Here is a 19698-nt window from a genome sequence, read left to right as displayed (position 1 = left end):
ATAAGACAAAATGGAAATGAAGACTCCATTTTCACTTGCAGACTAGCAAATATCATATCAATAAAGTCTTGATAACTGTGTTGGGAAGGCTGTAGGAAAATGAGCACCCCAGATGCAATTGTAAACTGGTACAAATCGGAGGGCAGCTTAACTCTATCTGCCCAAATAACAAGAGCACATATCTTTTGACCCAGAAATCCTGCTTATAGGAAATCATCTCACAAATGAATGTCTGTATGAAACTATCCACTACAGCATTGTTTGTAAGATCAAGGGATTGGAAACCATTTATATGCCCAAGAGGAGACTATGAATAAATGACATCATTTAACTATTAAAACTAATGTAGATTTTAGCCATTAGAATGGCTAAAATTTTAAAGGTGGACCAACACTGAAGTGTTGGTGAGGATATAAAAAACTCTGACACATTGCTGGTGGGACTGTAAAATGGTACAGGTACTTTGGAGAATAGCTTCTTTAAAAAAGTAAACATGCCTTTTACTGTATGACCTTTCAATTGCACTTCTGGGTATTTACAGGTGAGAAATGAAACATGTTCATATAAAGACTTACACAGCAATTTGTGGCAGCTGTATTTAGAAGAATCCAAACTGGAAAAGAACCCAAATGCCTATCTGGAGAATAGAGAAACCACGCTTCCCTCATACCACAGAACACGCTCAGTACTACAAAAGAGCAAATTACTGCTAGAAAACAACGTAAATGAAAAAAAAAAAAGAAAACAACGTAAATGAATCTCATATGCAGAGATGGGAGGAAACCAGACACAAAAGAGTACATGCTTGGTGATTCTACTTGTTTGAGGTTCTAGAATAAGTAAATCTATAGACAGAAAGTTTATCAGTGGTTGCTTGGGGTTAGGAGTTGGGGAGAGACTGACTGGGAAGTCAGTCAGTTCAGTCGCTCAGTCGCAACTCTGCGATCCCATAGACTGCAGCACGCCAGGCCTCCTTGTCCATCACCAACTCCTGGAGTTTACCCAAACTCATGTCCATTGAGTCAGTGATGCCATCCAACCATCTCATCCTCTGTCATCCCCTTCTCCTCCCGCCTTCAATCTTTCCCAGCATCAGGGTCTTTTCAAATGAGTCACTTCTTTGCATCAGGTGAACAAAGTATTGGAGTTTCAGCTTCAGCATCAGTCCTTCCAGTGAATATTCAGGACTGATTCTCTTTAGGATGGATTGGTTGGATCTCCTTGCTGTCCAAGGGACTCTCAAGAGTCTTCTCCAACAATTCTTCTGCGCTCAACTTTCTTTATAGTCCAACTCTCACATCCATATATGACTACTAGAAAAACCATAGCCTTGACTAGATGGACCTTTGTTGGCACGTAATGTCTCTGCTTTTTAATATGTTGTCTAGGTTGGTCATAACTTTTCTTCCAAGGAATAAGCGTCTTTTAATTTCATGGTTGCAGTCACCATCTGCAGTGATTTTGGACCCCCCCAAAATAAAGTCTGTCACTGTTTCCCCTGTTTCCCCATCTATTTGCCATGAAGTGAGTTCTGGATGCCATGGTCTTAGTTTTCTGAATGTTGAGCTTTAAGCCAACTTTTTCACTCTCCTCTTTCACTTTCATCAAGAGGCTCTTTAGTTCTTCTTCACTTTCTGCCATAGGGTGGTATCATCTGCATATCTGTTATTGACTGTGAAGAGGCACAGGGAAATTATTTGGGGGTGATGGAAATGTTCTATCTAGACTGTGGAAGTGAAGACACAGGTATATAAAGTTATCAAAACTCATCTAACTGTACACTTAAAATAAGTGTATTTTTATTGCATGTAATAATGTTAATTTTAAAATCCAAAGTATTAATAATAGAATAGTAGTAATAATCATAAGAATACTGTTGATGTGGACTTCCCTGGCAGTCCAGTTCCTAAGACTCCCCACTTCCACTGCAGGGGGCACGGGGGTTCCATCCCTGGTCAGGAACTAAGATCCCATGTGCTGCCGCAGTATGGCTGCTCTCTCCTCCTCTGGCAAAAAAAAACAAAAAACAAAAAAACAAACTAGTGTTAATGAGATCTCTGATAAGAAGGATATTCAAGGCATATAAATTGGGGGGGAAAGATGCAAAAAATGTTTAAAAAGAGAGGAAAAAATGTTTGTATTGTCTTGGACACACAGTAAAATAATCAAAAAACCTATACAAGAAGGTAATAATAGCTTTCTGTTGGAGGGATGTAGTCTGAGAGGATGTGCTGTTCCCTGTACTTCCCACCATAACTTCTTGATGTTTGAATCAGACCAGCATAGGTTACCCGCCCCACTGCAACTCTTACTAGCTGAATTTTGAATTCTTGAAAACAATACATTTGCTTGGAAGTTAACATTCCTCGCTATCAGAACACATGCTACTCCCTATCCAAATTCACTACTCAGTAAACAAACTTTTTAAAACAAGAAGCAAATGTTAACGAGGCCCAAAGGATCCCCCACGTGTGGGAGTCTACGGCTTTGTGCCATTCTTCGCGCCCTGCCCGCCTCCCCACCCCCATCTGCCACCACCGGGGATACAGGCCTGCCCCACTCTCCGCCCGCCCGCCCTGCTGCCTTGTCTGTGCGGCCAGGGAACCCCAGGCCCGGGGCCTCCACTAGTCCAGCCTCCACCCGCGCGCCTCGGCGGGGAGGGGCTGGGGGCCCTGTAGCGCAGAGGTTAGCTTGGGGCCGTGGCCGCACCTGCCCGTCGCGGTCACCCGGGCCTCCCTTCTCTTAGAGGCCGCCAGTCTCTCACCTGGGCAACTCTGGGCAGGACTGGTGGCAAGGTGAGGACTAAGGTCGGCCCCGAGAGACTACGGAGGAGGGCGCTTCTCGGGCAGACCCGAGCAGCCACAGGTGGCCCCTCGCACTGTCCCTGCTTCCCTGCTCGGGTCCCCAGAAGCCCTTCTTGGGGGTCCCTGCCCCATCTCACTTCCCATCCCCACGAGTAGGGGGCCCTCTGAGACCTAACCTGCGGGTCGGCTCTGGAGGGTCTCCCAAAGTGGTGGCGGGGTGGGGGGTGGGGGGGCGCAGAGATTCCCACCCCTGCCCCTCCAAGCTCTAGGGGCATGGATCTGGCTCCCCGAGGGCACACGCCGCCGGCCTGGGGTCAGGACGGATGGGCGGCGGGGCAGGCGGGGCTCCGCGCGGGGTCCTGCGAGGAGCGGGTGCGAGCCGCGGGTGCGAGCCGGAGGGCCGGCTGTACAGGGCGTGGGTCGGCGGCGATCCAGCGGGGGTGGAGCCGGGAGCCGGGAGCCGCAGCGACGACGCTGGGCGCTCAGAGCTATGCGTCCGGGGTCTCGGAGAGCTCGAGGGTCGCCCACGTGGGGGCTGCTGCTGCTACTGGGCCTACCGTGGCCTGTGTGGGGGACGAAGGAGTTTCAAGGTGAGTGGGAGTTCCCCCCACAGGGTCGGGCGAGGCACTGTCGGGATGGAGGTTCAGAAATCCCCGGGAATCCCGCGGGCCAGGAGGACAGGCCCTGGGGAGGGTTTGGGAAAGTCTCCGCAGGAATTGCCCAGGGGCTTTCACCTGTAGTTGGGCAGACCTCTCGCCCAATCTTCCACACTCTTCCCAGACGCCCTGTGCCAATAGTTAAGCAGAGTGGCAGGGCCCCTTCCCCTCTGAGTAGCGGCTCAGCAGCCCCAAGCCCCTCTGGATTCTCTGCTCTTGCCCATCTGCCAGTGTGAAGGTCCCTGGACCTCCATTTCTTAGGGTTCAGCGGGCCTCGGTCCTCCAGGAAGCCCCAGACCACTGGGGCCCTGGAGTCAGTCCCTGCTGCGGCCTCACACTAAGGGGCTAGCTGTGGCCTCCACACTCCTGCATCAGCCCATGTTCACTGCCTCATCCCCGGGCTCTGGGGCAGTGTGTATATTGTTTATACTGTTGCCTTGTTTGGTTAGATAGCAACTGCTTCAGACAGATGGTGCCTGATAGAAGGGCCCTGAGGGAAGGCTCTAGCTCTGTCTCTTCTCAGAGTGACCCCTCCAAACTCTCTTCGAGATGGGGTTGACAAAAATATCTCCTGTGCATCAAGTGCCTGACCGGGGTGGGGGGGGGGGCAGGAAGGGCAGGGCAGCCTGGTGGCAGTGGGTTCCAGAGCACTGTGCAGGGTGTCACAGTGAGGGGCACAGGGCTAGGATCCTGCTGTGTTCTGGGATGTGCATGGGGAGGGACAACAGCCCTCAGGCCTTTGGGAATGGTCCACAGGCATTCCAGCGGTCCTTCTTCAGCCTGAGGTCTGGGGATGATGAAGGAACCCCTGGGAGGAATGAAGAGGGGCTCTATGCTCCCCAACACCACACTGACTCCTCTGTTTCCACTCCCTTCCACCTAGTCACCACCGTTCCATCTCTGCCTCCTTGCCCCCATCAAGGTACCAATGGCCAGTGTGTGTGCGCAGGGCCAGGAAAGAACTCCCAACCCACACTCACACGTGCACACCTTCCCCTCTGCACCTTGGGAAGCCCAGGGCCAGTTGGATCTAGTTAAATCCTCTCTGGCCTGAGACCCCCACAGTGGCTCCCATACATGCACTCAGACCCCGCCCTGCACTAGCCCTTAAGCCTCCATTCCAAGGCCCTGCACCTCCCTACCCCCACCCCATCTCCTTAATGGCAACTGCTGATCCACTCAAGGAGGACTTGGCAGAGGAGACTTCCTGGAGCTGCTGCTTCCCAGGTCTTTGATGATGGGGTCTAGAGGAGAAGATGGAGGAGAAAGGAGTTGAGGTGGCCTGGAAGGAGCTGAGCCACTTCCACAGGCAGCCATCTCAGCCTGATCAGCACTGGGGACAGGGCTGGGGGATGGGTGTTGGGGAGAGGTCAGTTCTGGGAGCTACGCTTCCCCAGGGACTGAGTGCCAGAGGAGCAGGAAGGTTGCCTGCAAGGTCTGGGCAGCCTAAGGTCTGATTCCTTCAGGGCGGGTGTGGGTGTGGTGAGAGTTTCTGGGGCTCACTAGGGAGGACTGGGAGCATTCCAGGGGAGCATTCCAGGCGCCTTCTGAGTAATGCTTGGCTCCTAGAGCCCCCTTAAGCATTCCCAGCCTGGGAGCACTCAGGCTCTGACTCCAAAACCACCCCATCCCCGCCCCCCTCCACAAAGGGGGCTTCTGGGCCAGGGTCCCTGGAAGCCCTGCCCCTAGCACAAAACCACAGGGGAAGCTCTGGGCAACATCTGGTTGTTGTTTTTCTCAGATGGTGGCAGAAAAACAGGCCTCCTCTCTTCACATATTTCTCACCATAAAAGCATTTGCTGCCCCACCTAAAAATACCCGAAGCTGCCTCCCATTTCCTTTACCCTCTGTTTTGGGGGCCTTGGTCTCTTCCTGGTGATCTTTGATTCCCGTTTTCCCCTCCCAAGGTCATTAGAGCTCCCGAGTACCCAGCTGAGTTGTTCTTCCCAGACTCCTCTCTCTTCTGCCTCCCTGGCAGCCCCTGGGTTCCAAGGATGCCCTATGGGTAGTCACCCTTCTCCAGGCTAAACCTTTGAGTATTGAAGATGAAGTGTCCTGTTCCTGCCTGCTGACATCCTCTGACTCTGTCCCTGTGTTGTCTCCAACTTCCCTCTGTCCCTCAGCTCCCTCTTACCCTGTGCTCTGTCCTCACCCCAGGAAACAGCCTTGGAAAGCCAGTCATTCTGCATTGGAGCCTAGATGGACGACCCCAGCGCATGGTCACCCTGGAGGAGCCGGTCAGTGCCAGACCATCCCTTCCCATGTAGAGGCCGAGTCTCTTGGCCCCTTTGCCCCTCCCCAGATTTCAGCATGGCAGTTTTGCTAGGGCCCCTAGATTCCCAGAGTCCTTTAGGCCCCTCCCCAAAGGTTTGGCAGGTCGGGGTGGGAGACATCCAGATGGAGAGAGGATTCACACATGGAAGTCATTTTCCAGTTTCCTCTCCCCCACCTCCTCCTTAACCCTCTCTTTCCAGTATTATTCAGGCCACCCCCACCCCATCAGGCAGAGGTGGAGCCAGAGTTTGTGGGGCCTAAAGTTTTTCAGGGACCTTTTAAAGAAAACACCAACATATCTTCCTTTTGCAAAGTGACACTGGATGCGTTGCTGTCCTCACCAGGACCCTGTCATTTAGGGACCTGAAACGTCAACCTCACTGACTCATGCAGGATCTACTTCCCCTTAGATGCAAGTCCACCCTGTTTTGTTTCTTGTGGATGCTCTACCTCAGTCTCCTCCCAATGGTCATCCATCACACACTTCCAGAATAACCTTGTCCCCATCTGTATGTGCCGCACCGCTGTGCTGCGCAGTGCCCAGCATCCTTGGTATGCCCATTTCACAGAGGGGCAGACTGAGGCCCAGAAAACTTGGAGAAACTGCTCAAGGTCACACAGCTCTTTAATCCATAAGCCTGAGACCTGCTAAGGTCTGAAAAACTTCAAACATTGGCCAATGTCTCCCATGCCTTGAGAGGCTATTCATCCTGAATTATCAGGAGAGGACAACCCAGTGTCCAAGCCTGCAAGGAAGAAGGCAGAAGAGCACTGCCATGAAGGGCAGGGCACCCCCAGGCCCAGCACCTCTCAATCTAGGGCCCTCCCTGGGTCCCCCAGACCCTCAGGGCCTCAATCCAAGTGGTCAGCATGGTGCTGGCCTGAGATTTGAGACTGTTCCTCACATGCTGGGGCCAGCCTGACTGTAGACCTCCTTCTGGGCCTGGCCTGGGTTGTGACCGAACAGGAGGGGAATGCCAGAGGGGCTTTGCTTTCCCCACTGTCTCTGTCCCTGGGAAGCCTGCCAAGATGAGGACAGCAGACAGCGTGGCAGGGAGTCATGTCCTTGAGGCAGGGAACACCTACATTTCAGGTTGGAGGTGGAGTGCATGGTGAGGGGTAGGGTCACCGGAGGGGGAGAAATGAGGACAGCGGGGCCACAGAGAACAGAAAGAGGGATGGGAGTGGGGCAAGGGATGCTTTCCAGCTGGACTGCCTCCTGTCCCCGCGCAGACCTTTCTCCATAAAGCAAGTGGCATTCCGGCCACATGAGCTCATGCTGGCGGCACAGGGGTGGGGGTGGGGGGCTTTAGGCTTGGGGAAGGGACTATTTGCTCCCCACCTGCAGAGGAAGGGCCCCCCCAACAAGACTCTGAGCCTCTTGGCCTGAAGCCCAGGACAGTGCATTGTGGGATAAAAGGGAAGGGCCAGCATTCCAAAGACGTAGCCGCTCTTCAGGAGGCTCCCAGCTCGCTCCAACTCTGGGCCCCCAGCCAGGCTGAGTGGACAAAGCGGGGCAGATGGGGTACTCCCGCAGGGTGGAAGCAGCAAAGAAGGTAGGCGGAAGGAGAGATGGACAGGCTGGCCCCAGACTCACCCTCCTGACATCTAGCCAAGAAGAAAGCCAGTGTTTTTCTCTTGGCCTGGGTTGTGGGTCAGTGTTTACATTTCAAGCTCAGGGAAGCAGGTGTGAGGTGAGCCTGCTAGGGGTGTAGGCAAATTTGGTGGCGGGTGGGGGGTGGGGGGTGGGGGGAGGAGTTTGTCAGCTTTGGAGGTGGAGGTGCTAAGTCTGAATCCTACAGGGAGTGAAAGGAGAGGTTGTGAGGAGGCCCAAACCGTGGCTACCCCATTCTCCAGCATCAACATCTTCAGGACCGCACTGTCCTCCCTGCATAGAGGGAGCCTTCTGGGCATGAAAAAGGAGGGAAGGCCAGAAGAGCCCAGGGCCCTCAGGCAAGGAATGGCATCTTTCCAAGACCCTTCGTCTCTCCAGGGAGGATACGGAGTGAAACTAGAAGGCTCTGTCGAATGGCTGCTGTTAGAACAGACATTCTGAGTTTGGGGACATCTTTGCATGTTCGCAGCCCACACCCATCCGCACCCACCAGGCAAGGGGAGGTCTTCTGCCCTGTGCCTCTGCGCTTTCCCCGTGAACTCCCTTGTCAGGTACCTCTGTATTCCTCCTGCTCCTTGGCAGGCAGAGGGCCTGGATGCCCATCCTCTCAGCCCTATACTCCTTCTTGCCCAGGTCCCAAAGCTACAAGTGAGGCTGGTGGCCTTGGAGGCTGAAGGTCAGGAGCTCCTGCTAGAGCTGGAGAAGAATCAGTGAGTACCAGGCTGGGGAAAGAGCTGGGAGCCAAGAACAGCCCCCGTCTCTGGGGAAGGATCACTGCTGGGGGCAGGGACGGATGGGAACCGCAGAGGGAGGCTGGATGGGGTGAGAGCCCCAGAGGAGGAGGTGCAGGTTACAGGGAGAGTCAATGTTAGTCTCGACTGGCTCCCTCGAGACTGAAATGGGTTACTGAGGCTGGATTCGCTGTAGGGCATATCTCTCATCCCAGCCCCAGGAACATCTTGTCAGCTTCCTGCCACGAATGAGTGAATATCACCTGCTGGGTGCTCACAGAGTGTGCTGAGTCGAAAGAGAATCCAAGACGGATTCCAAGAATGGGCAGGTGGTCCAGAAGGCGGGAATGCCAGGCACAAAAGTACAGTGACTACAAAGGTCAAGGCACGATCAGCAGGTAGCAGTTTGTCTGGCTTGCCTGGGGAGTCTCCTTCTATAGGGAAGGGAGCAAAAAGAAACAAATTTGGGGAGTCCTAGTAGGGCCAGATTACAGAAGGCCATTTTGGTGCTGAATGTCCAGGATAGTGCAAAGCCAAAGATTTTGAGCTGGTGAATGAACAAGCAGAGCCGGGCTGGGCGAGGTGAGTGTCTAAGATGGAGAGTGGGTTCTTGAAACCATCTAGATTGTATTATCGACATCTCTCATTTATCAAGTGCTTGTTTCATCACAGGCACTGTTCTAAGCATCCTACATACACATTTTTTATTCTCCCCCATGCACTGAAAACAAACTCAGGTTCCACCATGCCTAACTATAGTTTTCTGGGGTTCAATATCCCCATGTGTTAAAAGAGACGATCACATCACCTCCTCCCTAGGTTTGAGTGTGTGGGTGGAGTCGGGGAGCAAAGCTGGAGGAGGGGGAAAGACTGGAGAGTGAAGACACAGGCATCACAAGTCTTTGGGGGCAGTTTTGGGGCAAAGAGGTCAAGGTGGAGAGGAATGAAGGATTTTCTTCAAAGAGAAATTGACTTACAGTTGATCCGTCTTGGTGGGAAGGATGCTGGTGAGGTGAAGCCTGAAGATGAAATCATTACTTGAGTGGGGTCTGGAGAAGGAGAGGAGGAAGATCCCTGCTCACATGGGCGGGATCTTCAGGTGTGATTTCTGTATCCTCTGGAAGTAGGGGGTGAGCCTCAGTGAAAGACAGCTGGGGAGATATGTAGGATCCGGGGGCCTGAGGAGATTTGAAGGAACTTTGAGTGGGAGGAGGTGCCCCAGAGCAAGGGTCCCCAACCTCTAGGATCTAATGCCTGATGATCTGAGATGGAGCTGATGTAATAATAAAGTGCACCATACATATAATGCACTTGAATCATCCCCACACCATCCCACCCCTACCAACCCCACCTCACTCCTGTCCATGGAAGAATTGTCCTCCATGAAACCGGTCCCTGGTGCCAGAAATGGTGGGGACTTCTGGGCTAAAGGTTTGTCCAGATATCCAACAAGGGTAGGCAGCAGGCAGGGCCACCTAAGGAGGCCACACTTCCTCGGCTCCAAGGTCCGCCTTCTCCGCAGTGTTTCCTGACTCCTCTCCTCCTGCCCGGTCTCTCTAATACCCCTGACCTGTGGATCCAGCTGCCTGCTACAGGTCCCATGAGAACCACAAACTTTCCCCTGTTCCTGCTCCTCTCTGATGCTCCCCACACTCCCATTTCCACATCTAAGCCATTTCCACATCTAAGCCATTACCAAAAGTAAAAGTTGCTCAGCCATGTCTGACTCTTCGGGACCCCATGGCCTATACAGTCGATGGAATTCTTGAGGCCAGAATACTGGAGTGGGTAGCCTTTCCCTTCTCCAGGGGATTTTCCCAACCCAGGGATCAAACCCAGGTCTCCTGGGCAGATTCTTTACCAACTGAGCTATGAGGGAAGCCCATATAAGACACACCTTGGCTGCTTCTTAAGTGCTAGCCCTGTGCCTCACTCATCAGTTCAGTTCAGTTGTTCAATTGTGTCTGACTCTTTGCGACCCCATGGACTGCATCACGCCAGGCCTCCCTGTCTATCACCAACTCCTGGAGTTTACTCAAACTCATGTCCATTGAGTTGGTGATGCCATCCAACCATCTCATCCTCTTCTCCCGCCTTCAGTCTTTCCCAGCATCAGGGGCTTTTCAAATGAGTCAGTTCTTCGCATCAGGTGGCCAAAGTATTGGCGTTTCAGCTTCAGCATCAGTCCTTCCAATGAATATTCAGGACTGATTTCCTTTAGGATGGACTGGTTGGATCTCCTTGGGACTCTCAAGAAGTCTTTTCCAACACCACAGTTCAAAAGCATCAAAAGTCATTACATTACTTTGCCTCACTCATAGAGCTACTCAATTAGCATTTAGGGAGGAAGACAGGGTGAGGTCTTAGGGCTGGATTAGGTAATTTCTGCAACACCCCCTCCCAGCAGGCTGCTGGCCCCAGGATACACAGAAACCCACTACAGCCCAGATGGGCGGCCGGTAGTGCTGTTCCCCAACCACAAGGTGAGATGCTTCCAAGGGCCCTGAGGACAGGGTGAGGAGTGCAGGGGAACACACCCCCCACCCCGCACCCCGCCCCGGCCCCCCGCTGAGGGCCTCTCCACCATTCCCCTCTTCTCCTCCTGTTCTAAGGAGAAGCTGGAGCTAGTCCCCCACCATGCTTTCTTTATTGCCCTCCACCCCACTTCAGCCCTGGCTGAGATTTGGGGCTGGGTCCTTTGCTCTCCAGGATCATTGCCACTACCATGGGCATGTGAGGGGCTTCCTGGACTCCTGGGTGATCCTCAGCATCTGCTCTGGGATGAGGTGAGGAGTTCTGGGGGAGGAGGCTGGACCTGGGGCTAGGGAAAGATGTCCCCTGACTGCCCTTCACTGCACCCCTTTGCACCCTAGGGGCCTGATCACACTCAGCAGCAATGCCAGCTATTATGTGCATCCCTCGCCAGCTGGGGACTCCAAGGACTTCTTGACCCATAGGATCTTCCGGGTGGAGCAGCTGTTCAGAGGGAAAGGAACCTGTGGCCACAGGGACCCAAAGGACAAAAGGGACACGATCAGCCTTTCGTGTGCCACCCAGATCAGGGTCAGGGGCATGGGCAGGGGTGGGAATGCAGTATCCAAAGCCCTTTACAATCAGAAGAGACAGGAACAGTGCAGCCCCAATTTAGGGCCTCCTGTCCTGATATTTTTATTTGGAAGCTGAAGGAACAAATTCTAGCAAAATATTTTAGAGTTAACTTTGTGCTCTCTGAGAACTGGGGTTGGTGGTCAGGGTTCAAGCCGGGCAGCCTGCCACTCAGGATCACCATTGCCACCCCCACCCAGGAGAGGCGGGAGTCCCTCCGGAGCCCGAGGTACCTGGAGCTGTACATAGTAGGGGACCACACCCTGGTGAGAGGAGCCCCAAGGGGGTTGGAGAGCCTGGTTGGGGTCAGTTCAGCCTGTCGTCACACCGCCGCCTTATCTCTGCCTCTCTAGTTTTTGACTCAGCACAGGAACTTGAACCACGCCAAACAGCGTCTTCTGGAGATCGCCAATTATGTGGATCAGGTTGGGTCGGCAGGGAGAGAGCCCTTCTGGGGGTGACTGAGAAGGGGCAGACTTGGAGATAGGGAGAGGGAACGGAGGGGAGAAATGAGAGGTGCTCCCATGGAGGAGCCCAGGCACCAAGGCGGTCCTCCGCTTCAGTCTGCTCCCCTGCGTCCGCAGATTCTCAGGACTTTGGACATTAAGGTGGTGCTGACCGGCCTGGAAGTGTGGACCGAGCAGGACCAGAGCCGCGTCACGCCAGACGCGAACGCCACGCTGTGGGCCTTCCTGCAGTGGCGCCGGGGGCTGTGGGCGCGGCAGCCACACGACTCTGCTCAGCTACTCACGTGGGTGCCACCTACCCCCACGCGGTCCCGGCTGGGCGGCTCGGACTCCCGGCCCGCCCGGTCATGCCGCGCTCCGCTCTCAGGGGCCAAGCTTTCCGGGGCGCCACAGTGGGCCTGGCACCCGTCGAGGGCATGTGCCTCGCGGAGAGCTCTGGAGGCGTGACGACAGTGAGCACCACCTGGTACTGAAGCGGGAGGAGAGGGGCTGGGGAGCCGCCCTCGCAGCCCCCAGTGAGCGTAGCCACGCCCTCCCAGGACCATTCGGAGTTCTCCATTGGTGCTGCTGCCACCATGGCCCACGAGATAGGCCACAGCCTCGGCCTCAGCCACGACCCCCACGGCTGCTGCGCGGAGGCGGCGGTGGAGCAGGGCGGCTGCGTGATGGCGGCGGCTACCGGGTATCCGCGCGCGGCCCGGGTGCGGGGGCGGAGTAGCGGGTGCGGGGCTGCAGGGCGGGACCTGGGCCTGCCTCTGCTGCCTTTCTGTGGGAGAAATGGTTACCCCTGTTTCTTCCGTGAAATCGGGATGATGGTAACAGTTCCCGCCCTAAAGCAGGCAAAGTGGATTCCCATGACGTGATAAATTATTTTCGGAACAACCTTTCGAGGTGACTCCAACCCCGGGAAGCGTGGCGCTGGGTCGGGATTTGACCCTGGGTCCTGGGCCGCTCGCCCTTGGCGTCACACCCTCCTGCCTCGCGCTCGCTGTGTGACTTTGCGCGAGTTACTTACCGTCTCTGGGTTCTGCCTCTAGAGAGTTCGAGCTGTCCGTCGCGCAGGCGGTGTCTGCGCATCTACTGGCTGCGTAGCCAAGCGCCAGTGTGCTGGGGGGGAGGGACTGGAGACACGGAGGGGTTGGCAGGGGTGCTCCCCGCACGCCCGACGCCCTCCCCCGTCCGTAGGCACCCGTTCCCTCGCGTGTTTAGCGCGTGCAGCCGCCGCCAGCTGCGCGCCTTCTTCCGAAAGGGAAGGGGCGCTTGCCTCTCCAACGCGCCGGACTCCGGGCTCCTGGTGCCGCAGGCGCGCTGCGGGAACGGCTTTGTAGAAAAGGGCGAGGAGTGCGATTGCGGCGCCGGCCAGGTGGGGTCCGCAAGACCAGCCCCGGGGGACCAAACTGGTTCCCGCTCGCCCCCTCCCCGGAGGTCTGATCGCTGCACCCTCACCTGGTCCCTCCTCGCCTTTCCGGCTCCAGGAGTGCCCCGACTCCTGCTGCCTTGCCCACAACTGCTCGCTGCGTGCGGGGGCCCAGTGCACCCACGGGGACTGCTGCGCACACTGCCTGGTGAGGGTATGGTGAGGGTATGGGAGGCTCCGGGGTGAGGGTTGGGGGCACTTGGGAGCCGGCCTGTTGGTCTTGGCTAATTGGCGCCCTTGGGTTCCCTTGTGGGTGCTAGCTCTGCTCTGTGCATGGGTTCTCCTGAACTTCCCCACCGGGCTGTCCCGTATCTCTGTTCGTTGTCTCTATGCCTCGCCACCTTGCCTTCACCCGGGTCACCTACGTAGCTGAAGCCGGCGGGCACGCCATGCCGCCCGGCTGCGGGTGACTGTGACCTCCCTGAATTCTGCACCGGAGCCTCCCCTTATTGCCCACCGGACATTTACCTACTGGACGGCTCGCCCTGTGCCAGAGGCCGCGGCTACTGTCGGGACGGCGCGTGTCCCACGCTGGAGCAGCAGTGCCAGCAGCTCTGGGGGCCTGGTGAGACCAGGAGCGCGCGCTCCGCTCCGATCCGCTGTTCTGCGCTGCTTGGTGCTCTAGGGGAGGTGGGCGGGGGTGGAAACTGAGGCAGAAGGGGCGTGGCTCCAGTCTGGGCTGTCCCCAGTCCCGCCCCTGCTTCCTCAGGCTCGCGCCCAGCCCCCGAGGCTTGCTTCCAGGTCGTGAACTCCGCGGGAGACGCCCAGGGGAACTGCGGCCAGCAGGGAGACGGCAACTTCGTACCCTGTGCGCGGAGGTGGGGAGCGGAGGGAAGGGAAGCTGGGGAAGAGGGTATGGAGAAACACCACGCGGTTTGACTACCTCTGCTTCTCCCTAGGGATGCGCAGTGTGGGAAACTGCAGTGCCAGGGCGGGGAACAGAGCGCACTGGTGCCACATGTGGTTCCGGTGGACTCCACTGTACACCTGGGCAGCCGCGAGGTGACTTGCAGGGGAGCTTCCATGCTGCCCGGTGCCCAGCTGGACCTGCCTGACTTGGGCCTGGTAGAGGCAGGCACCCAGTGTGGACCTAGAATGGTGAGCCCTGCCCACCCAGCCCCTCGCTACCACTTGAGTCCCATGGGTCAAAGCCTCAGTCCCCCTCACTGCCGTGCCCACACTGCCTATAGGTGTGCCAGGAAAGGCGCTGCCAGAACACTACTTTCCGAGAGCTGGAGCTCTGCCTGATGGCCTGCCATGGCCGCGGGGTGAGTGGCCTGAAAGGTGTGTGGGGGTTGACCCTGGGAGTCCCCAGTCTCGTGGGACCTTCCTTTTCTCTTTTCCTCTGCAGGTTTGCAATAGTAACCGTAACTGCCATTGTGCTCCAGGCTGGGCTCCGCCTTCGTGTGACAAGCCAGGGTTGGGTGGTAGTGTGGACAGCGGTCCTGTGCGGCCTCAAAGTGTGCCCACGGAGGGTGGGGGGAGGGAGGGCAGGCAGGGAGGAGCCACGTGGTGCACTCAGGACTCAGACGTAGCCTGTCCTCCGCAGACCCGGACGCCTTCACGCTGGCGATGATCCTTAGCTCTGTGCTGCCTCTGCTACCTGGGGCTGGCCTGGCCTGGTGCTGCTACCGGCGTCCGGGACTCTGTCTCCAGCAATGCTTCTGGGGCTCAAGGAGGGCTCTCATGTGCAGTGGGTAGGCACAGAGGTCTAAGGTTCTGCTCCTCATAGCTCTGCTGGACCTGGCGTAGCTGGGGTGGGGTCTGTTGCCTCAGGTGCAGAGAGGCAGGCAGAAGCAATGGAAAGAAGCCTTGAGCAGAAGGCCCCAGTGGTCTTCCAGTGAAGCCAAAGGTGTAGGTCCATGCAGGGCCCCCATGGCCCCCATTACTGTGGTTCAGTACCCCTTTTCCATGTCTCCTGTTTCTCCCACCAAGAGGCTGCTTTATCCTTGGCTTTACCCTGTTTTTCCACCAGCTCATAGCGCAACTCCTGCTCCACTGAGTAAGGCCTCTCCAGTTTCTCTTTCATGAACTTTCAGCCCTCTGACATTTCCTCTGCCAAAATCTCTGCTGTTACCCCCTTCAAGTTCCCAAATGCTGGGGCCAACACACCTTTCCTTTCCTTGTCACTGGGGAGCTATGGTGCTGGCTGCCTTGTGCCAAGGGTCTGCCCCTAACACAGAGCTCCATGACCTGGGATGAGGGCCACGTGATACCAAGTATTGTTAGTCTAGGGCAGCCTCCTCACTGGGTGCTGGGCAAGGCAGGCCCCCTTTGACCACCACTTTGTCCCCAAGTGGCCTTGGGGACATTCTGGGCAAAATGAGGGAGAGGGCATGGTTTGGACTGGAGATGGGAATACAGGGCATCCCAAACAGGAGCAGGGCACAGCTGAAAGGGCCTTGACACAATGAGTGTTGCCTGTGGGTCTGTGAGCAGAGAATCAAGGTGGTCAGAGCTTGGTGTATCATCACTGGGGGCTTACAGGAGGCAGTGACTACATGTCATCACCTGGTAAAGTATTGAGACTGTTGTTTCAAAGAGATATCAAAGTGGTAAGGCCCTAGAAGATGAGATTTGAGCAGCTGAGCATAACTCAGAGTCATCGAGGGCAGTAGGGCTACCCAATAGCGAGCACAGACATGGGTACCACTGGGAGAGGAAGTCCATCCCTCTTTGGGACCTGAGTAACATCAACATCTGGAAGATGTTCGGGTGTGCCAGAGTTTGGGGAAAATGTCAGGGTTGGAGAGAGAAAGTATCCAAGGCCCTGGGAAGCATAAGTCTCTAGGGTTCCCCTCAGGAGGGAGCAGGAAGCGAGCTGGGGAGAGTGGCCTGGGTGCAAGCCTCTACCGCAGGGAAGCAGCCCCAGGGTGCCATGTCACTGTCTAAGTCTCCTGGTCTCTTACGCCCAGATCCAAAGATGGCCCATGCAGAGGCCACCCTCTGGGCAGCATTCACCCAGTGGAGTTGCGCCTGACAGCCCCCCAGGAGTCCCAGCCTTTGGGTGAGTGAGGCACAGTAGGAGATGGGGAGGGAAGGGAAGGGATGGGCTCTTGTCTTCTCTTTCCAGCTGGGCCCCTCCTCTCCACCTAGCACCCAGTCACCTTGAGCCCTGTGCCCCACCCTGCACCAGGGACTCTTGCCACCTTTGTTCACAGCACTCTTCCCCCACCTGTTGCTTCCCAGACCTTGAGAACTCTGCTAGAACCCAACAGCCACCTTGAGAAGCCTGCTTCTCATAGTCCTGCTTGTACCCCTAAGGTAGGTGGGGCCCTCCCCTTCCCATAGTTCATTTATCCTCCTCTAGCCCCTCATCTCACAGTCCCTGACTCTGTTTTTGAACTTGTAAATTATGGAAATGAGACAGACCTTGTGGAGAAGCTGTTGTCTGAGGCCAGTGGGTGGAGGCCCTTGGGATGGGAGGAAGCAGTTCTATGGTTTTCCCTGAGGGAGGAGAAAGGGTCCCAGGCCTTCCCTGGAACCTCCACTTCATTCTCAGCAGGTAGAGTCCAAAAGCCAAGATCCTGTCTCTGGTAAAGTGACTCCTGACATAAGAAGACTTAAGGACAGGTGGCTACTGACTGCCACTCCAAGGAACTCGGACCCCCAGGGGAAGAGCCAGCAACTCAGCTGACTTTTTGCACCTTCAGTCAGCTTTGAAATTTCTTCTCTGAGTTACTGCCATACCACCTACTCCAAGACCCTGGAACCTCATCAGAATTTGCACAATGCTGTCCCCAGTCCTCAGGGTTGTAGGATCCTCTTAAAGTACACCTTCCAGCATAAGCAAGAATCCATCCGACCCAGGAGTGAAGGCCATGTAGTCACTGACCTCCCCTGTCACTAGGGGGTGCTAGGTCAGGCTGGGCACCCAGAGAGGCCTCTCTGTCCCAGGAGTTTGGTGGTGGTGTTCAGTCCTCCAGCCGCCTCTGACTCTTTGCAACCCCATGGACTGCAGCACCCCTGGCCTCCCTGTCCCTCACCACCTCCTGGAGTTTGCCCAAGCTCATGTCCATTGCATTGGTGATGCCCTCTTCTCCTGCCCTCGATCTTTCCCAGCATCAGGGACTTTTTCAATGAGTCATCTGTTCACATCAGATGATCAAAATACTGGAGCTTCAGCTTCAGCATCAGTCCTTCCGGTGAATATTCAGGATTGATCTCCCTTAAGATTGACTGGTTTGATCTCTTTGCAGTCCAGGGGTCTCTCAGGAGTCTTCTCCAACACCACAGTTTGAAGGCATCAATTCTTTGGCATTCTGCCTTCTTTATGGTCCAGCTCTCACAACCATACATGACCACTAGGAAGATCATAGCACTGACTATACAGACCTTTGTTGGCAGAGTAATGTCTCTGCTTTTCAACACTGTCTAGGTTTGTCATAGCTTTCCTGCCAAGAAGCAATCATCTTTCTGATTTCATGGCTGCAATCACTGTCCAGTTAAGTACAATGCAGTTTAGTTCAGTCACCTGAACAGAACTGTATAAAAGGAGTCTGTTACTCATACTTTATTCAGACCTGGCTCTTAGGAGGGCAGTGACTGCTGGGCCAGAAGCCTGGACTCCAAGGGCTCTACATTTCAGACAGAAGCCACTTCCCTGGAACCTGACCCCTCTGCAAAACAAACAAGATCCTTGGGACGTCCCTTTCTGTGTCCTGTTCTCTCTTGTCCCTCAGATGCATCCTCCACCCCACCCCATTCCTAGTCCTCAGGTGAGATTTTAGAGGAGCATGGGGCTGCTGCAGTCCCCTCACTTTGGATGTTAATCAACCCCTCCTTCATTCCATGGGAGGGAACAAAGGAAGCCATTTTGGAGAGGACTTCAAAGAAGTCAGAAGAAAGCCATGTTGCCCTTGGCCCTCGTGAGTCTTCTCTGTCTGTAAATTCAACACCATGGGACTCCCTGAGGGTGACAAAGGGTGGTGTCTGGAACCTCAGATGACAGCCAGGACCCAGAGATACTGGGCATAGGAAGGTGTTGCCTTGCTTGAATGATCCCTTGTCTCTACCTCTCCTGCCTCCCTTGAACACTCTCAGCAGCCATTTACTCTCTCCCCTTGCTTCATACAAGAGTTGCTTAGTGACCTTCTTTACCAGCTAGATATTGCTATATAACAAAACCACCCTAAACTTAGTAGCTTAAAACAATAATCAATTATGTGAGTTGGCAAATTAGGTTGAACTCAGCTGCTGGTTTGATTTGTCTCAACTCACCTCACTTATACATTTGCAGTCAACTGTTGGCCACTGCTTTTGGGGTTTGCTGGCTTTTGGGTAGCGGGGTGGGGAGAGTGGGCTCTGTGTCTCTCATTTTCCAGGAGTCTAGCCCAGGCTTGTTCACAAACAGCTGGGGAGGGTTCTAAGACAGCAGGAACATGATTAGAGTGAAACAAGGGAGGCACTTACCTTGGGCACAAAAAAAGTAATCAAGTAATATTTTAATGCAATATTTTGTAAAGATCAAAATTAATACAAAAGTCCATGATGAGCAAAATAACAGAATCAGTTACCAAACCAAGGCTTTTAGGAAACTGAAACAAACAAACAAAAAATCTATAGTTGTGATCTTGAGGCAAGTACCTCACTCACTGCCTCCTGCAGAAGAGCATGTGGAAGCTTGCCAGGCTTCCTGAGAGTCTATGACTGGCACATTTTACTTCCATAACATTCTGTTGGGCCAAGCAAGTCAAGGATTCCAGGGGTTGGGAGGTAAACTCCACCTACACTCCAGGGAGGGGCAGCAAAATCACATTTCAGAAAATGTGAAGAATTGGAAAATTTTTGCAATCACTCGCTGGCAGCAGAGTAGCAAGCCTCAAGGCTCAGGCCTTGATTTCATTCTACCAGCGAAAGGCGCTGAATGAGACTATTTACTAAAGCCCCCTCCTAGGCTCTCGATGGGATTCTGATTCATAGAGATGACAGAACAATAACACACAGAGGTTAGTGCCATTGAAAGACGTTTTTTATCGCTTACAGTTCCCTCGAGAAGGGGGTTGCCCACCGAGCAGAGTCAGATAGGGAAACACCCAGTTTGTAAAGAAAGACGGAGGAACTGCCAGATTGGAAGAAACTGAGGCAACACTGACCACTAAGTGCATCATGGGTTTCTGGATGGGATCTTGAAACAGACAAAGGATGTAAGTGGAAAGACTGGGGAAATGCAAAGGGATTTACAGTTAAGTGTCTTGTACCAACGTTAATTTCCTTGTTTTAATAATTGTACTATGGTCAGGTAAGATGGTGATGTTAGGGGAAACTGGTTTTCCCTTTACCATCTGAAGGGAAAAACACCAAAAACTGGTTTTATATCCTTCACCCAGAAGGATATAAAGGGAGCATTTTTGCAGTGTTGTAACTTTTCTGTAAGTCTAAATATCAGCTAATAAAAAGTTAAAATTATAAAAGGAGAAGAATTATGTTGTTTCATAAATTTAATAGTTTAGTATGGGAGAGACAAGGTCAAATGGCTCCCAGATCTATCTGAAGGTGCAGCCTGGGCGGGGACTCAGTGAGGGCAGGAATCATTTCCAATGCAAAGGCTCCTCCCACCAGAGGAATAGTCAGCGGGGACACCTAGGTTTCCATCACTGTGGGCCAGGGGCACTGGGAAGGAGGCGCCT

The 19698-nt window shown here is 54.4% G+C and overlaps 1 protein-coding gene across 1 annotated transcript; it reads left to right on the top strand.

Moving 5' to 3' along the window:
- The first annotated feature begins 3237 nt into the window (after positions 1-3237).
- ADAM33 (ADAM metallopeptidase domain 33) lies at positions 3238-19482 on the top strand. Its single transcript, XM_027559352.1, has 22 exons — positions 3238-3394; positions 5618-5697; positions 7983-8059; positions 10485-10563; positions 10790-10866; positions 10954-11143; positions 11386-11451; positions 11539-11610; positions 11770-11936; positions 12020-12104; positions 12192-12334; positions 12838-13015; positions 13128-13217; positions 13439-13634; positions 13779-13887; positions 13969-14167; positions 14260-14337; positions 14421-14529; positions 14619-14766; positions 15985-16076; positions 16259-16333; positions 16572-19482. The coding sequence occupies exons 1-21, from the start codon at positions 3295-3297 to the stop codon at positions 16294-16296; spliced, it is 2373 nt and encodes a 790-aa protein (XP_027415153.1). The 5' UTR covers positions 3238-3294; the 3' UTR covers positions 16297-16333; positions 16572-19482.
- The last annotated feature ends 216 nt before the right edge of the window (positions 19483-19698 follow it).

The sequence above is a fragment of the Bos indicus x Bos taurus genome, chromosome 13 (assembly GCF_003369695.1).
Source record: "Bos indicus x Bos taurus breed Angus x Brahman F1 hybrid chromosome 13, Bos_hybrid_MaternalHap_v2.0, whole genome shotgun sequence".
Taxonomy (NCBI): Eukaryota; Metazoa; Chordata; class Mammalia; order Artiodactyla; family Bovidae; genus Bos; species Bos indicus x Bos taurus.
This window is presented reverse-complemented; position numbering and strand designations above follow the sequence as displayed.